The 16,477-nt window shown below is 43.2% G+C and overlaps 1 protein-coding gene across 4 annotated transcripts in view; it reads right to left on the minus strand.

Moving 5' to 3' along the window:
• TIAM1 (TIAM Rac1 associated GEF 1) overlaps positions 1-16,477 on the minus strand; it is a 222,193-nt gene that overhangs the window by 96,126 nt on the left and 109,590 nt on the right. For all 4 annotated transcript variants that reach the window (XM_009451179.5, XM_063803682.1, XM_054675302.2 and 1 more), the window contains 3 exons: positions 11,992-12,216; positions 9,671-9,856; positions 3,836-3,982 (listed from right to left, as the gene is read on the minus strand). In XM_009451179.5, the coding sequence (XP_009449454.2) occupies positions 3,836-3,982; positions 9,671-9,856; positions 11,992-12,216 (558 nt within the window). The remainder of the gene's footprint in view (positions 1-3,835; positions 3,983-9,670; positions 9,857-11,991; positions 12,217-16,477) is intronic.

Here is a 16,477-nt window from a genome sequence, read left to right on the forward strand (position 1 = left end):
CTCAAATATGGATAATTCATCTCTACTTAAAGAAAATAGGCTGGGCATGGTGGCTCATGCCTATAATCCCTAGCACTTTGGGAAGCTGAGGCGGGAGGACTACTTGAGCCTAGGAGTTTGAGACCAGCCTGGGCAATATAGTTAGACCTCATCTCTACAAAAAAAAAAAAAAAAAGAATTACATTAAATTAGCCAGGCATGGTGGTGTGCACCTGTAGTCCCAGCTACTCCTGAGGCTAAGGCAGGAGGATCACAAGATCACGTCACTGAACTACAATCTGGGCAATAGAGGGAGACCTTGTCCCAAAAAAAGTAAAAAGAGAAAGACAATAGGTTAGGCGTGGTGGCTCATATCTGCAATCCTAGTACTTTGGGAGGCTGAGGCAGGAGGATTGCTCGAGCCCAGGAGTTTGAGACCAGTTTGCTCAACAGAGTGAGACCCTGTCTCTATAAAAAATTTGAACATTAGCCATGCATAGTGGCATGCTCCTGTAGTCCCAGCTACTTGGGAAGCTGAGGTGGGAGGATCACTTGTGCCCTAGAGGTCAAGTTTGCAGTGAGCTGAGACCACACTACTGTACTCCAGCCTGGGCAACAGACTGAGACCTTGTCTCAAAACAAACAAACAAACAAAAAAAACCAGAAAGAAAAAGAAAAAGAAAAATATAAATAAAAGAAAAGAAACTAGCAAAAGCAATGAGCTAGATAAACTCACAATGAAGCATTTCTCCTATAGCCTCATATACCTGACCAGATACTTATAAGTAAAAATCTGCTTGCTTTGTAATACATTCTTAAGTAGAATGTGAGAATATTATAGTTTTTTACCTCAACATGGCAACATAGGGGTTTTTTTAATTAAAAAATAGAAAATTGTCTCTTCCTTGAAATGTAATCAATCCTGCTAACTTAAAGATGCCATGAAAATTAGAATAGGGTAACAATGCCACTAGGTAAGGAAACTCATGGACATGAGGAATTTTGTGATTATCCCTAAAACAAGAATGTAGTATCAGGATAATGTACACAATTAAGAAAAAGCCTTTCGTCCATGCAAATAAAATATACAAAAACATACAATGTTTTTAACTTTTTTTCGGTAGAGAAAGCATGTTGCTATGTTGCCCAGGCTGGTCTCAAACTCCTGGCCTCAAAGAATCCTCCTACCTTGGCCTCCTAAAGTGCTAGGATTACAGGCATGAGCCACCACCCCGGCCAAAAAAACATAATTTTTGTCCATTTCAAATTATAGAATTAATGATTAAATTCCTACTGGTATGTTTATGGCTAAGCAAAAGGTTCTTAAAAACTCATACTTTTAGAAAAAATACAAGAATTGTTTCTAAGACATTACATTGTGCTTTGATTTTAGAAAAATGTTAAAACATTCTCTTGAATTCATTTAAATTCAGTCATATATTTCAGTAGAAATGGGCGGTAACATAACCTGGTGCCAATCAAGCAGAAGCACATGAACAAAGGGTTTTGTTAGAAAACAAGTCCAAACTGTGAAGTCCAGAAGCAGTGGGCTGAGCCATCTCTCAGGGCAGAAGACACATACACAATGACACCACCACCTCCCAAAAGAAGAAGAGAAATGGGCCAGGCGCAGTGGCTCATGCCTATAATCCCAGCACTTTGGGAGGCCAAAGCAGGCAGATCACAGGGTCAGGAGTTCGAGACCATCCTGACCAACACAAAAGTTAGCTGGGTGTGGTGGCGGGCGCCTGTAATCCCAGCTACTCAGGAGGTTGAGGCAAGAGAATCGCTTGAACCCAGGAGGCGGAGATTGCAGTGAGCTGAGATCGCGCCATTGCACTCCAGCCTGGGGCAACAGAGTGAGACTCTGTCTCAAAAAAGAAAAAAAAAAAGAAGAGAAATGCTGATGGTTCATGTCCTCCTTTTGCAGGTTTTAACTGAGAACCATCAAGTCTCTTATGTGATTTTTCTGATGAAATGTTGACTTTCCTCCACAGTTTTTTCTTTAGATTTACATAAAAGTAAAACCCATGGAAGCAAGCTCAAATGATCTACTCTCCCCAAAGATCACAGGACAAACTGCGAAACTGCTTCAGTCTCACACTCGCTTAGCATTTGCTCATCTGCTCTCCGCAGGTTCCATCAAGGATAGGGAAATGCCACATTAAAACAGTGAGTATCAGCCAGGCACGGTGACCCACGTCTATAATCCCAGCACTTTGGGAGGCCGAAGTGGGCAGATCACTTGAGGTCAGGAGTTCGAGACCAGCCTGGCCAACATGGTGAAACCCCCCATCTCTACTAAAAATATAAAAATAATAAGCTATTAGCTGCACGTGGTGGTGAGTGCCTGTAATCCCAGTTACTCAGGAGGCTGAGGCAGGAGAATCACTTGAACTGGGAGGCAGAGGGTGCGGTGAGCCAAGATTGCACCACTGCACTCCATCCTGGGTGACAGAGCGAGACTCCATCACAAACAAAACAAAACAAAACCAAAAAACCAATGAGTATCACAGTCAGCTAAGGGACTCAGGGCATCAGCTTTCAGGACTAATCTCTTTTCTAAAATTCATTTCTTAAGTAAATTAATGGCTGGAACTGTCCGAGCAAACAAGGAGAGATCATTCTATCAAGTCAGTCAATGACGTCTTCTCACTTTTCACAAGGGCATGGGGTGAATAGGTCAAACTAGCAGTCTTAGTCATGACCTCCAAAATGCTGAAGGCCTGACTTTCCAGCCACCGCAGCCCACAAACTGGACATTCTTCTTCCGAAAGACTACAGATGCTCACGTTCCTTTAGTCCCTGAAATCTAAACAAGCAGTTCTGGAGCTACTCATTTCTCAAAGCCGAAGGACAAGGAAGACAATAACAACAGACAGTGGGCTTCACGGAAGTAACCCCAGCAGGAGACTGGCCTTGGCGAGTGAAGAAGTCAAATTTAATGGGCAAGAATTGGGTGGCTGTATATGGTCAGTGGACACCCGTCACGGCACCAGGCTATGTTGCGCCCTCACGACATACCGAGATCCCGTTCCAGCCCCTGGACCTGAGCAGAAGGGGGCTGTGGCAGTGGGCGAGCTCTCTCGGATTCCTGTCTCCTCATTCCAGTAGGCAGAGGATCTGCCCATTTAATGTCAGCTCCAAAAAGTCAAGGGCAGAGAATAATCAGAATTCCCTGGAGGCTGCCTTTCATCCAGTGCTAGAGGCAGCTTAAAAAGACTCTGCATGGCCAGGTGCAGTGGCTCATGCCTGTAATCTCAGCACTTGGGGAGGCTGAGGCGGGTGGATCATGAGGGTCAGGAGTTCAAGACCAGCCTGGCCAATATGGTGAAACCCCATCTCTACTAAAAACACAAAAATTAGCCAGGCATGGTGGTGGGCACCTGTAGTCCCAGCTACTCGGGAGGCTGAGGCAGAAGAATCACTTGAATCAGGGAGGTGGAGGTTGCAGTCAGCCAAGATTGTGCCACTGCACTCCAGCCTGGTGACAGAGCGAGACTCTGTCTCCAAAAAAAAAAAAGACTGCACTCAGGTACCCACTTGGCTTCATTGCAGAGCCCTGCTTTTTCCTGAAGACTCAGGGTGAATTGTGCGCTTTGAGTAGGTCTGTAATTAATGAGGGTTTGGAAAGGATGCAGGTGGGAAACTGCAGCTTGGTGATAGACTAATAGCAGAGTTCAATGTTATGGGTATGCATTATCTATTAAAAGTGTCTAGCACAGCTAGTTTCTTTGTGCCAACTAGTTGATTTTAAATAACACTCGGCCTCACTGAAGAAACACACACACCCCAAATTGAGGTGGCCACAGAAGTGATTTGTGCGGGCTCGCTTTTCATCTGCTCTGGAACCTACCTGATTGATGCTTGGCCGTCCCTGCTTCTTTTTGGAGGTAGTATCCAGACCCCACAGAGAAGAAAACCTGCTCCTTCGCTTGCTCGCGGATCTGGACATGGCCTGAGTACGTCTTCTCACTCCAGTTTCACCAGTGCGTGCTGCCACCTGAGGATGGCAAGGACAAGCAGCCACAAGGGAGATGCGTCAGGACCACCCACTTGTGCCTTGAGGTCCCCGTAAGTCCCACCCTTCAAAAAACCCTCCTCCATCATGCCAGCCAACCCTGACCCCAATGCCTAAAGTATTCAATCCATGACCCAGACATATTGGGACTTTGAGAGCCCTTCATGGATTCAGAATGGAAATGAAAAGCTGGCAAATTCAATCCTTGTTTGAAATCATCAGCAAAAATACATAATATAGGAATAAAATATATGTTCTGTTTCCAAAAATGACATGTCCTTCTGGTCACAGGCTTGAACTACAGCAAGGGAAATGAGCCAGGCTTTCTCTCCAAATGCTACAGAGCTGTTTCTGCATTCTATTGAAAAATGGTGCTAAAGCGTCAGCAACAATAGTGGAAAAACAACAGATTTTGGTTCCTGGGTTTCCAGGTTAAATCTAAAATTACCAATCTCTACTATTTTGTTTTCTTAGGATATATAAAATCACGTTTTAAAATCAGACAAGTGATCATTGGCCCCCAATATCCATTCTCTATTCCATCTTAGTCAGAAAAATCTCAAATGTAGGCCAGGTGCGGTGGCTCATGCCTGTAATCCCAGCACTTTAGGAGGCAGATGCAGGCAGATCACCTGAGGTCAGGAGTTTGAGACCAGCCTGGCCAACATGGTGAAACCCTGTCTTAACTAAAAAATACAAAAATCAGCTGGGCACAGTGACAGGCACCTGTAATCCTAGCTACTTGGGAAGCTGAGACAGGAGAATTGCTTGAACCCAGGAGGTGGAGGTTGCAGTGAGCTGAGAACACGCCACTGCACTCTAGCCTGGGCGACAGAACGAGACTCTTTCTCAAAAAAAAAAGGGGGGGGGGTGGGGAATCTCAAATGTAAGTGAGCATGCAGCCACTAAGTCCAAGATGACTTATTTTCCTTGCAGTAGGGCATGGATTGGGCTTAAGTTCTGGTCAATGGCATGCAAGCAAAAAAACTATTTGCAACTTCCAGGAACTGTGCTCAATGGGAGGGGGCTTTCTGTTATCCTTTCTGCTATCCTATCTGTTTTCTTTTTCCTGATAAAAGGAAGGTCTGTGTTGTGGTCTAGGATGTCCCTACCTAAGCCTTTTCAAGGATGGCGGAATAACAAGACAAAAGGGACTGGGCTCACTGAAGATGAAGGCACCTTACCAGACTTGCATCATTTACATGTCCTATGTTTAGGTAAATGGGAAAGAAAACTTGTATTTTTTTGTTAAATGAAAGCTAAACTCTGTCGAGGTATTACAATGTGCCAGCAACCCAGAGAAGCATTTCCTTTTTTTTTTTTTTTTTTGATGGAGTCTCGCTCTGTCACCCAGGCTGGAGTCCAGTGGAGCGATCCCAGAGAAGCATTTCACAAGGGAACACCCTAAATGTAAATCTGTCACCAGGATAATTGCCCAAGTAGAATCTCCACAAGGACTCCAGAAAGTCCTCCCAGGCAAAACATTCAGGCTTGAACTTTATCCTACAGGTGGCAAGCAAAGTCCCAGGAACTTAAGGGAACTTCTGCCAGAAGGTCTCCATGGGCCACCCACCCGCTCGCCTTTCAAAAAAGGGAGTGGCAGGAGGAACAGCGAGTCAGACTTGAAATGAAACTTCTCCACCCACTCTTTTGTTGCCAGAGGTGAATGTCTTGGAACCTACTTGTAGATTCCCACACAGGCAACTCCCGATGTGACAGATGCCAATTGGCAGCAATGCAGGGGATGAGGCACTGTGGGTAACATGAGGGGCCTCCCCAGCAGTCAGCGTGTTGGTTGGAAGGCACGCCCCTCTGGGGCTTCAGTACTGACAATGTAGACACCACAGAAGCCCCACGGGTGGCAGGGACCCCTACGTACATTAAAAACAGGAATCAAAACGGCTTCTCTACAAGGGTATTAGAGGGAAGGTTTTTGGACCCAAACAAAAATAGGAAGATGAGGGAGCTGAGAGGTCTTGCATTTTGCATTTTCTCAGCTTAGCACGTTAAAAAAAATAAATAAATAAAAAAATAAAACCCCAGATCAGGGCATAGAAAAATGTGGTAACCAAGACACTGGTGGGAATTTTCATGAGAAAGATCTTAATCTAAGATTACACTGGAGGTGTCACAGGGAACAAAATCACAAGACAAACACACCATAAAATATGTAAAAATTTTCTCTTCTCTATTTTCATCACTTTCTCAGTTAAAGGTAAACAAAGGTTGTAAAAGGAATAAATTACAACATGCAGACACGCATATGCTCACATGACTATGTCAACACTGAATAAATGGTGTTAAAAATTTTTAAATTCTAGAGGAAAAAAATGTCCATTTGGCCTCACAGTCATATAGTCATTTTATAAATAAATCCAGTCATTAATAGTGACACATACATAGAGGCAACCGTATAAAATACGTCGACATATATTACTGTTTGCTTTCTTCATACACACAGCAATACCTGTACTTACCGTGTCTAGTTAATTGTTTACTTATTTCTTACCCTTCTCTCCCACAAGAATATAAGCTTCAAGAGGACAGGATCTCTGTGCTGTTCACTATAGTCCTAATCACAAGGATAAAACTGACGGATGCCAGGCACTTACATATATTTGTTGCTTGAACAAATAAATATATAAATACCACAAAGCAAAAGCACATCCTATATAACACGGTGACAACAATGGGTGCATCACACCAACATGGCACATGTATACATATGTAACAAACCTGCACGTTGTGCACATGTACCCTAGAACTTAAAGTATAATGTAAAAAAAAGAAAGAAAAAAGAAAACTCTTCAGTTTACAATTTCCGGACAAAGACAGCATGAAAGAGAAATTCATACACCCATAAATATTCTCAGTTATCAGCTGACTAGTTAGTTTAGTCTGTTTAACAAACACTTTACTTAAGTTTCTTATAAGCAGTAATTCTAAATTGCTTGGGGCCTTGTAAACTGCAAAAGTAACCACTATCCCCAAGACAATAATGACTCAAAATGAGCAAAGGGATTTAGAAAAAGGGCTGGCAGAAGAACTGCTGGACCAGAGCTCAAGAGTTTCTCAATGATCTTTGCCCAGACAATGCCTCCCTTTGTGGCCTGAACCTGATTACTCTATCATTCTGCTCATCTGTGCAAACAAGAACAATGATAACCTTCTTTCAAAGAGTACAGCGAGGACCCTTCAGTTAATTACTGCAAATCACTCAGCATTATGGGAAGCTTTCTCAGTGAATGCTACTTCAATTGTAGCTCCCCAATCTACCCAGCCCTGTTACCCTCACACCTCCTCCTTCCTCCTCCCCCACTAAAAAGAAGAAAAAAAATTTCTGGACAAAGACTAAATTGAAGAATGTTTCAACCCCAAGGAGAAAAAAAATCCCAGGGGTCAAATGACAAGGAGAGGAGGGAAAGAAAATAAGAGTGCCTAATAAATCAGACTGCAAAATTCCCTGCCCGGGATCTTCCACAGGAGCTAAAGCAACAAATAGGAACAGACACCCAACAGGCTCGCCTGACTTGTTCCGGCTGAAATGAAACCCCTCATAGAAAAGAGAAGTTGCAGGAACATATTGAAACACCCAGACTTGTATCACTGACAAAGCGAGCAAAAACCCAAGAAAGGAACAGAGAGTTGAACATATGGACTTCAATGTTCTTTAAAACCACTGACCAAAACACCTCAGAGTAACTAACTCTCCCATCCCCATCTTCAGCTGGCCAAATTTTAATAGCCTGCCCCCCTGAAAGAAAAGTACACACACATCACAGACATTGAGATGAAGGAAATTAGAGGGTCCGAAGATGAATTATGGAAGAGTAAAACGGTAACCTTCTCAGGGAGGCTGCGCCCAGTGGCTTTGAAGAAAATAATGAAAGCATACAAGTTTTAGGGAGAAAGCAAAATTATTTTCTCCAAAGTCTAGCAAGGTACAGTAAGAGGAGGAAGCCACTTCGATGCTCAGGGTTTGGTATTAATACAGATGGTACCTCGATGACATCATGAGTTCCCTTCATAAAAATGCGTCCTCAATGGATGATATTCTGACAAGGAGATAAAGAAGAATTTCTATCCTAGTTTTTTTGTTTATTTTTGTTTTGCAGAATAGGCGAACTGAGATTTGGCTAAGTTAAAAATTGGTGTCCAGGTCTCCGAGAAATAGATCTGGAGTCAAAAACTGAAAACCTTTTGTAAGTTTATTCAACACAGCATTTTGTCCCACCACTACTGAAAAAACAGGATTTAATAGCTGTATGGAGAGGTGGTAGCCAGGGAGACCAAGAGCTGAGCTGTAATTAGCAGAACAAATCAGGATGCCAGTTTTAATAACTCCAGAAATTGGTTTAAGACTTCTTTAAAAATGTAAATCTACCCCTAATTATCTGAATGATGATGCTAATCTATTTATAAAGAATACAAACGCCTCTGACTGAATTATAGCTCTGAATGCAATTGAAGGGTACAGCTGACAAAGCAAGAGAAGAACAGCACAGCTAAGGTTTTACAAAGCAGTTTCTGGAACCTGAGACTTAACATTTAATTCTCTAGCAAATGTGCTAAGGTGCAGTACATTCTAAGTGGGTGTCTACTTGGATAGACTAAAACCATGTTACTCATACAGCAATTTTTGAGAAGGAGCCAAAAGTACACAAAGCTGCTCGCAATTTAGCAAGTACATGAAATTACAGATTATAAACACACAACACAACTATACAATCTGCCGCCCTAGAGGTCAGATGGAAATTCCCTTCCTCAAGCAATGCATATATGTTCAGCTGGCGAATCACAGAGTTCTTCGCCTTGCTCTAATGCATCGGGTATTCGTGGTCATCAAAACAATGGTAAAAATAAAGTGAAATGGAGAGCTCCAAAGAGATCTGTGTTCCATATATGGTGTATGTGTGTATGTATGTGTGTGTATATATACATACATATATACATACATATATATATATATATATATATTTTTTTTTTTTTTTTTTTTTTTTTTTTGAGACAGAGTCTCACTTTGTCGCCCAGGCTGGAGTGCAGCGGTGCGACCTTGGTTCACTGTGACAACCTCCTCCTAGATTCAAGCAATTCTCAGGCTTCAGCCTCCTGAGTAGCTGGGATTACAGGTGTACGTCACCACACCCAGGTAATTTCTGTACACTTAATAGAGACAGGGTTTCACCATGTTGGCGAGGTTGGTCTCGAACTCCTGACCTCAGGTGATCCACCTGCGTTGGCCTCCCAAAGTGCTGGGATTACAGGCATGAGTCACTGCGCCCAGCCTGAGAATGCATTGATGTATGAGAGTGAGCACTCCACTCACCATTCCCACCAAGTTTATATAAAAAATATGTATTTGGGTTCCAAACATGACACTGCCTAAAGATGACAAGAGCTATCAACAAATACTACACGTGAACAACGCTGAAGATGGTACCCTTCATATTTTCTTTGCACAATAGCTTAGGCCCCCCCATCAAGAGATGCTTAAGTAATATATTTCACACAGATTTAAATGGAAATTTGCATCCACTGCAAAGGGAGGGCATTTCAGAAATCCATACACAGCAGGAAGCTCGAAAAACACTTAGGAGACTCTTGTCAAGTCCTGCTCAGGATTAAGCGTCAAGCTTAATGTTTTTCAAAAATTCATTAGCTTCTACTCACCAGGGCATGAAACGATGATACCGAAAAGATTCCAAGGCGGCCCATGGCCACTTTCGTTGGTCGACTTGCAAAAGCGAGAAGCCTTTTGGGGTTTGGCAGCTCCCCACCCTGAAGGCTGGCTAAATAACAGCGGAAACGAAACAGGTCCATTTGGAACTGCTCGAGATTTTGCTCCCAGACAAAGATCTATGGTAGTGAAAACACGGGAAAAGAAAAAGTGAGAAAATGGGAAACAAATGCTAATATCTTTATCCTATACAGATCTATATGTCGTAAAGGCATTCGTTATAATCCTAAGGAATAAACAACAGGTACCTAAGTTTCTTAGTTACTTATGTTTCTTCTGCAAAGATCTATAGCCATAAATTCAGCATCATAAATAGAAAGTGACAAGTTCCTCTGTTCCCTCCTATCTTGGAGTTCGTACTGGGGGCATGATAGGTCTATCAACTCCAAGATCTGGACCACAAACTCTAGACTCTAGAAGTAAAAATGTAGAGATTTCCATCACCAAAGAACTATATGACTTAACAAGAGGTAGGTTTTCATACAAAGAAAAGTGAGACGAATAGGCTAGAAGCAATCGACCAAGTGCTTTTGGGAAGAGGGGGGTAGCCCGGAACACAGGGTGGAAGTGGAACACAAGATGGTGGAGACCCAGACTCTGGAATACAAAGTTCCAACTGTAGCATGTCTCTGAGACATTCTCTTATTTTTCAAAGTGGCAAAATAATACCTACCTCCTTAGGCTGTTGGGATGTTTGAAAAAGATAATACAAGCATAAGTACAAGGTCTGGCATAGAGTGAAGGTGCAGTGATGCTGACAATGGTACAGATAATGAGGAATGGTTGAAATCTCCCTTTTTGCTTCAACAAAATATATATCACTGTACACACATGTTCATAGCAGCACTGTTTGCAAAATGTGGAAACAGCTTGAATGTCCATCAAGAAATGGCCAATAAACAAACCATGGTGTATACGTACAACCAGAACCCAGGAGTAAAGTGCTGATGTATGCTACCATGTGTATCCACCTCCAAAACATGAAGCTCAGGGAAGGAGCCGGACACAAAAGGCCACGTACTGTGCAATTCCATTCATATGAAATATCTAGAATAGGCAAATCCATGAAGACAGAGTGCTGGGGGCAGAGAGGAGCAACTGCTTCACAGGTACAGGGTTACATTTTGGGCCAGATTAACAATTTCAGGGCTAGATGGGGGAGTGTTTGCACCACATGGTAAACGTACTCGATGTTACTGAATTGTTTGTGTTAAAATGGTTGATTTTACATTATGTGAATTTTGCCTCAATTTAAAAAAATACAATGTCAGGTAACAAAGGGAAACCCCAGAGGGAGAGAAATGTGGAAGGCCCATGTCAATTGTTCAATGATTTAAATATCGTTTATTCATGTAATTATTTCCTGAGCATTAGGACAAAGTGTCAAAGCACTACCAGATGGCTATTACTGACAGCTGAATAGCAGGCAAAAATGTGCTTTGTTCATTTCACTAAATCTTTTTTATTTAGCATGAAATATACTTATGCACATATAAAGCAATTATATATCTAGATCTAGATAGATAGATAGATATATCTCTCTCTATATATATCTATATAGAGAGAGAGAGAGCTTGCTCTGTCACCCAGGCTGGAGTGCAATGGCACAATCTTGGCCCACCGCACCCTCCGCCTCCCAGGCTCAGGCGATCCTCTCCTCTCGGCCTCCTGTGAGACTACAGTTGCGGCTAATTTTTGTATTTTTTGTGTAGAGATAGGGTTTTGCCATGTTGCCCAGGCTGGTCTTGAAATCCTGGGCTCAAGTGAGTATGCCCACCTCAGCCTCCCAAAGTGCTGGGATTACAGGCATGAGCCGCCACACCCGGCCAGATATATTTTTTGAATGTACGTTACCTTTTCCAAATTAAGAATTCAAAATTTACTGAGGAGTCAGAAATGAGTCCCCACCATAAGAGAACTCCAAGTCAGTCTGATAACATGGGAAATGAAATTGCAAACTTTCTAATTACACAGATCCCCTAGAACAGCACATCATTGACGGGGGCCAGGGCTCCTCTATTGGGTTTCTGTCTTTCATTCAATGTAATATTGTTCCGTTTAGCTGTTAACAATCAGCTATGAACAAAGGGTGAAGAACACTGACAGTCACAATAAAGAACTTAGCATCCTGGATGACAGGCTGTCGAGGAGATATCCGATGATGTTTCACGATTCCAAAACAGCAAAAAAAAAAAAACAACCCTTTTAAAGACCTAACAATTTTGTCCGGACCTAAACACGGAAGAACGATTACCTGATCTAATATTGTTTTCTTTTTCTTTGAGTCAGTGACTGAAGACAGCTGCATTTCACCCATTTTCTTCATCTTTTCATCCATGTCAATCTTCTGTTCCAGTTTTTTGATCTCTGATTTCAGGAGTCGGAGCGTGTCTTCCTTGTGGTGGTGCCTCGCGACCGCAGTGGCGCAGGCAGAGTGGATGGCGGTGATCCAGTTTTCAAGCTCCGTCTGGCTAGTGGTCTGTACCAGGAAGAAGGGGCAGGAAGAAAAAGGCACCTCTTAGGAACTTAAGAGAAATGAACCGGAGCATTTCCAGAGAAGCAATGCCTGGGAGTCGAGGTGACAGGTCTAGACACCCATGGATAAGACTAACCTGACATCCTCTTTCTTCAGGAAATCAGTAACAAAAAGTGAGTCTCAGGTCAGATGCCCACTCTCCCCTCCTCCCTTTCAAGGGCTGTCCTGAATGAAGCCACCATGTCTGCTCACTCAATGTACTTACTGAACTCACTTGTGAAAGTGATACTCCTAACACACAACCTGGTGTCTACTCACGAGGGTTGCTGTGAAGCAAAGGTCAGTTTCCAGATAGGATCGGTCAGTTACAGGACATGAGTGGGACTGAGGGACATTACTGACATAGGAAGCTACAACAGCCCTGCCCCTCGTGAACCACTGCAACCCAAATCCGAAGGTCCTATCCTGGTGCTAAGCAGCAAGACAGAACTAGGGTTGGGGAAGTGGTCAGGTAGCCAGAAGAAATACCGTCTTTGGGGACTCTATGGGACCCTCTAAGAATTGCAGCCGCCCAACAACACTCCATGTGCTAAAAGTGGCCTGTTTGAGAAGGGCATTAAGAAAATGGTGAGTGACACCCACCAATGGTGACCTGCATGGGATTGGTGTGACTCGGTGTTCTGAAAGGCAAAAGTCAGAATAGTTTTCAAGAGACAGCACATGTGATAACTCGCTATTAATGATTCTTCAGGAATTCAATCAATGAGTTTTTACAAGTGAGGAGATACTGGACTTTTCCAGATACTCTCTTAAGCCCAGAGAGTTGAAACAAATGCTCAGAAGTTAGCCCATCTCAAGAAATAATCTATTCAGCCACTACAATACTAAAGGAGCTACTAACATCATTTTTCATGCACAAAAACACTTCATTGTTTTTTCTCCTTTGAAGCGCCTTCTTAGTTTTCTAACTAATTTGAGTGATGGCTTGTATACAAAATTCTGTGTTTTTTTTTTTTTTTTGAGACAGGGTCTTGCTCTGTTGCCCAGGCTGGAGTGCAGTGGCGCGATCTTGGCTCACTGCAGCCTCTGCCTCCCAGGTCCAAGCAATTCTCATACCTCAGCCTCCCGAGTAGCTGGGACTACAGGTGTGTGCCACCATGCCCGGCTAAGTTTTATATTTTTAGTAGAGACAGGGTTTCACCATGTTGCCTAGGCTGGTCTCGAACTCCTGACCTCAAGTGATCCACCCGCCTCGGCCTCCCAAAGTGCTGGGATTACAGATGTGAGCCACCTTGCCCAGCCACTTGTAAACAACATTCTATTAACAGGAACCCACCAGCACATGACACTGTGCTGGCTGGCAGCTGGAATTTAAGTCAAGATAGTACTTTATCTTTATTATTTCTGAATCTGATCAGTTTTGTATTCCACAGAAGAAACGGCATCAAATATTAAAACTGGTGTCAGCCAACAAAGTCACCTCCCACTGGGCAAACCTAACTGGTCCAGCAGTTGTTATGTGGATAACAAATATTTTGCCTGTGGATAAAGATTTCAATATGCTAGACAATCTGAAGAAGAAACAGCAGAAGTACCACCTGATAAAGCAAATGGAATCACTTTGTAAAGACTGAGTGGGAGGAGGAGAGGCGATAAAGACACCGGAAGCCACAGGTGAGGACTTGTAGACTCAGAAACTTAGGAGGAAAAATGCATGTCTATTTATGAGATTAAATTTGCTTCACTTTATTTTATAGTTGTCTCCTCTTTGCAGGTTATTATCTTATAGTTTGTCCTTACGTATCATCCTGAAGTTCCACCAGAAAAAGAGAGGCTCTCCTGCATCTAATGAGAGCACCAAGCTTGCTCCTGCTGGTGTACTGTACAAAGCTTGATCACTGGATCTCCCAGTGCCTCACAATAAGTGGGTATCTCGTTAGGTGGGGTTATACTCCCAGCCCTTTTTTTTTTTTTTTTTTTGAGACGGAGTCTGTCTGTCACCAGGCTGGAGTGCAGTGGCGCGATCTCAGTTCACTGCAACCTCCGCCTCCCGAGTTCAAGTGATTCTCCTGCCTCAGCCTCCCGAGTAGCTGGGACTACAGGCATGTGCCACCACGCCCAGCTAATTTTTGTTTGTTTTTTTTTTTTTTAGTAGAGATGGGGTTTCACCACGTTGGCCAGGATGGTCTCAATCTCTTGACCTCATGATCCGCCTGCCTCAGCCTCCCAAAGTGCTGGGATTACAGGTGTGAGCCACCATGCCCGGCCTCCTTTTTTTAAAAAAAAAAAAAAAAAAAAAAAAAAGGAGAAATAATCTGATAAGGATTTTTCCTTAAAAAAAAAAGGAAGGAAAAAAAAAAACTTCCAAGATGAAAATACCCAGTGTTGACAAAGATATGGAGTAACCAGAATTCCTATGCACTGCTGGCCACTGGCTGGAAAGTAAACTTGTACAACTGCTTTAGAAAGCTGTTGGATATTACCTACTAAAGTTGAATATATGCATACCCTGTGACCCAGAAAATGCACTCTGGGTACACACTCAAGAGAAATGCATTCATATGCACACAAAAATATACACACAAGAACATGCCCAGCAGCAAATCATGGGTGAAACTGGACACCATCCAGATGCCACCAACAGGGGAATGGATGAATATGTGGGATAATCACACAATGAAATACTATACAGCAAGAATGAAGGACCTATAACTATAGATTAACACATATAAACTTGGCACACATCTTGTTGGGGAAGGAATCAGATGCACTGCAGTATATACTGTAGGATTCTATTTATATAAAGTACTGTATTAGTCCATTCTCATGCTGCTAACGAAGACATATCCAAGACTGGGTAATTTATAAAGGAAAGAAGTTTAATTGACTCACAGTTCAGCGTGGCTGAGGAGGCCTCAGGAAACTTACAATCATGGCAGAAAGGGAAGCAAACACATCCTTCTTCTCACGGTGGCAGTGAGGAGAAGCGCAGAACAAAGCAGGGGGGAAGCCCCTTATAAAACCATCAGCTCTAGTGAGAACTCACTCACTTTCACAATAACAGTATGGAGGTAACCGCCCCCATGATTCAATTACCTTCCAATGGGTCCCTCCCACGACAAGTGGGGATTATGGGAACTACAATTCAAGATGAGATTTGGGTGGGGGCACAGCCAAACCATATCAAGTACCAACACAGATAAACTAATATACAGTATTAGAAGTCGAGAGGGCAGGTTTTTTTGGTGGGATGAGATGCAATGGGTAGAATCTGGTAAGAAGCACAGTAAGGTTTCTGGGGTGCTGGCCACCTTCTGTTTCTTCATCTGGGTGCTGGTTACATGGTGCTGGGTGCTGGTGTACGACAGGGGTGTGTTCAGTTTGTTAAACACCATCAAAATGTGCCTTTTCTGTGTATACGTTAAACTATCATAGAAAGTTTCAAAGAACATTCTTCCAAGGTATATTATCCTAATATTTGAGTATAGTTTTTCTATAACTATGCTAAAAATATGATACCTCATATTCCAGTTTTCATTAAAAACTGTCCTCACAAAACTACAAGGGAAGTTCCAAAAAGCTTCACCCTTCTCCACCATTTATTTCTTTGTCCTCCCAAGTGCCTGGTAGTACCTGATAAAAAGCTGGTTCCTTGACCCGAAACATGCTTTCCATTTTGTTTGTATCGCTCAGTGGAAATGAGGAGCTTTTAGATTTTAGGGGAGTTCGTGTCTTCACCCCCGCTTTTTTTTTTTTGAGATGGAATCTTTCTGTTGCCCAGGCTGGAGTGCAGTAGCAGTGCAATCTCGGCTCACTGCAACCTCCGCCTCCCAAGTTCAAGAGATTCTCCTGCCTCAGCCTCCCGAGCAGTTGGAATTACAGGCGCCTGCCACCATGCCCAGCTAATTTTTGTACTTTTAGTAGAGATGGGGTTTCTCCATGTTGGCCAGGCTGGTCTCGAACTCCTGACCTCAGGCGATCCACCCGCCTCGGCCTCCCAAACTGCTGGGATTACAAGCGTGAGCTACCGCGCCCGGCCATCTTCACCCATTTTTAAAGGATAATGTGTGGGCATCCAGATGCAATCCCTGCAGAGGCGCACGCAGCACTAAGGAGAGGCTATGGTTCCTGCACAAACACCTGGCAGGTGGAAGCTCAGGTGCGGTCCACATCCATCTCTTCAAGGCAAACCTCTCTCATCTCTGCCTCAGTTAGAACCTCCCAGCCCCTACCCTCACCCCCTAACTCACAGAGTAAGAAAAGG

The sequence above is a fragment of the Pan troglodytes genome, chromosome 22 (genome assembly GCF_028858775.2).
Source record: "Pan troglodytes isolate AG18354 chromosome 22, NHGRI_mPanTro3-v2.0_pri, whole genome shotgun sequence".
Classification (NCBI taxonomy): Eukaryota; Metazoa; Chordata; class Mammalia; order Primates; family Hominidae; genus Pan; species Pan troglodytes.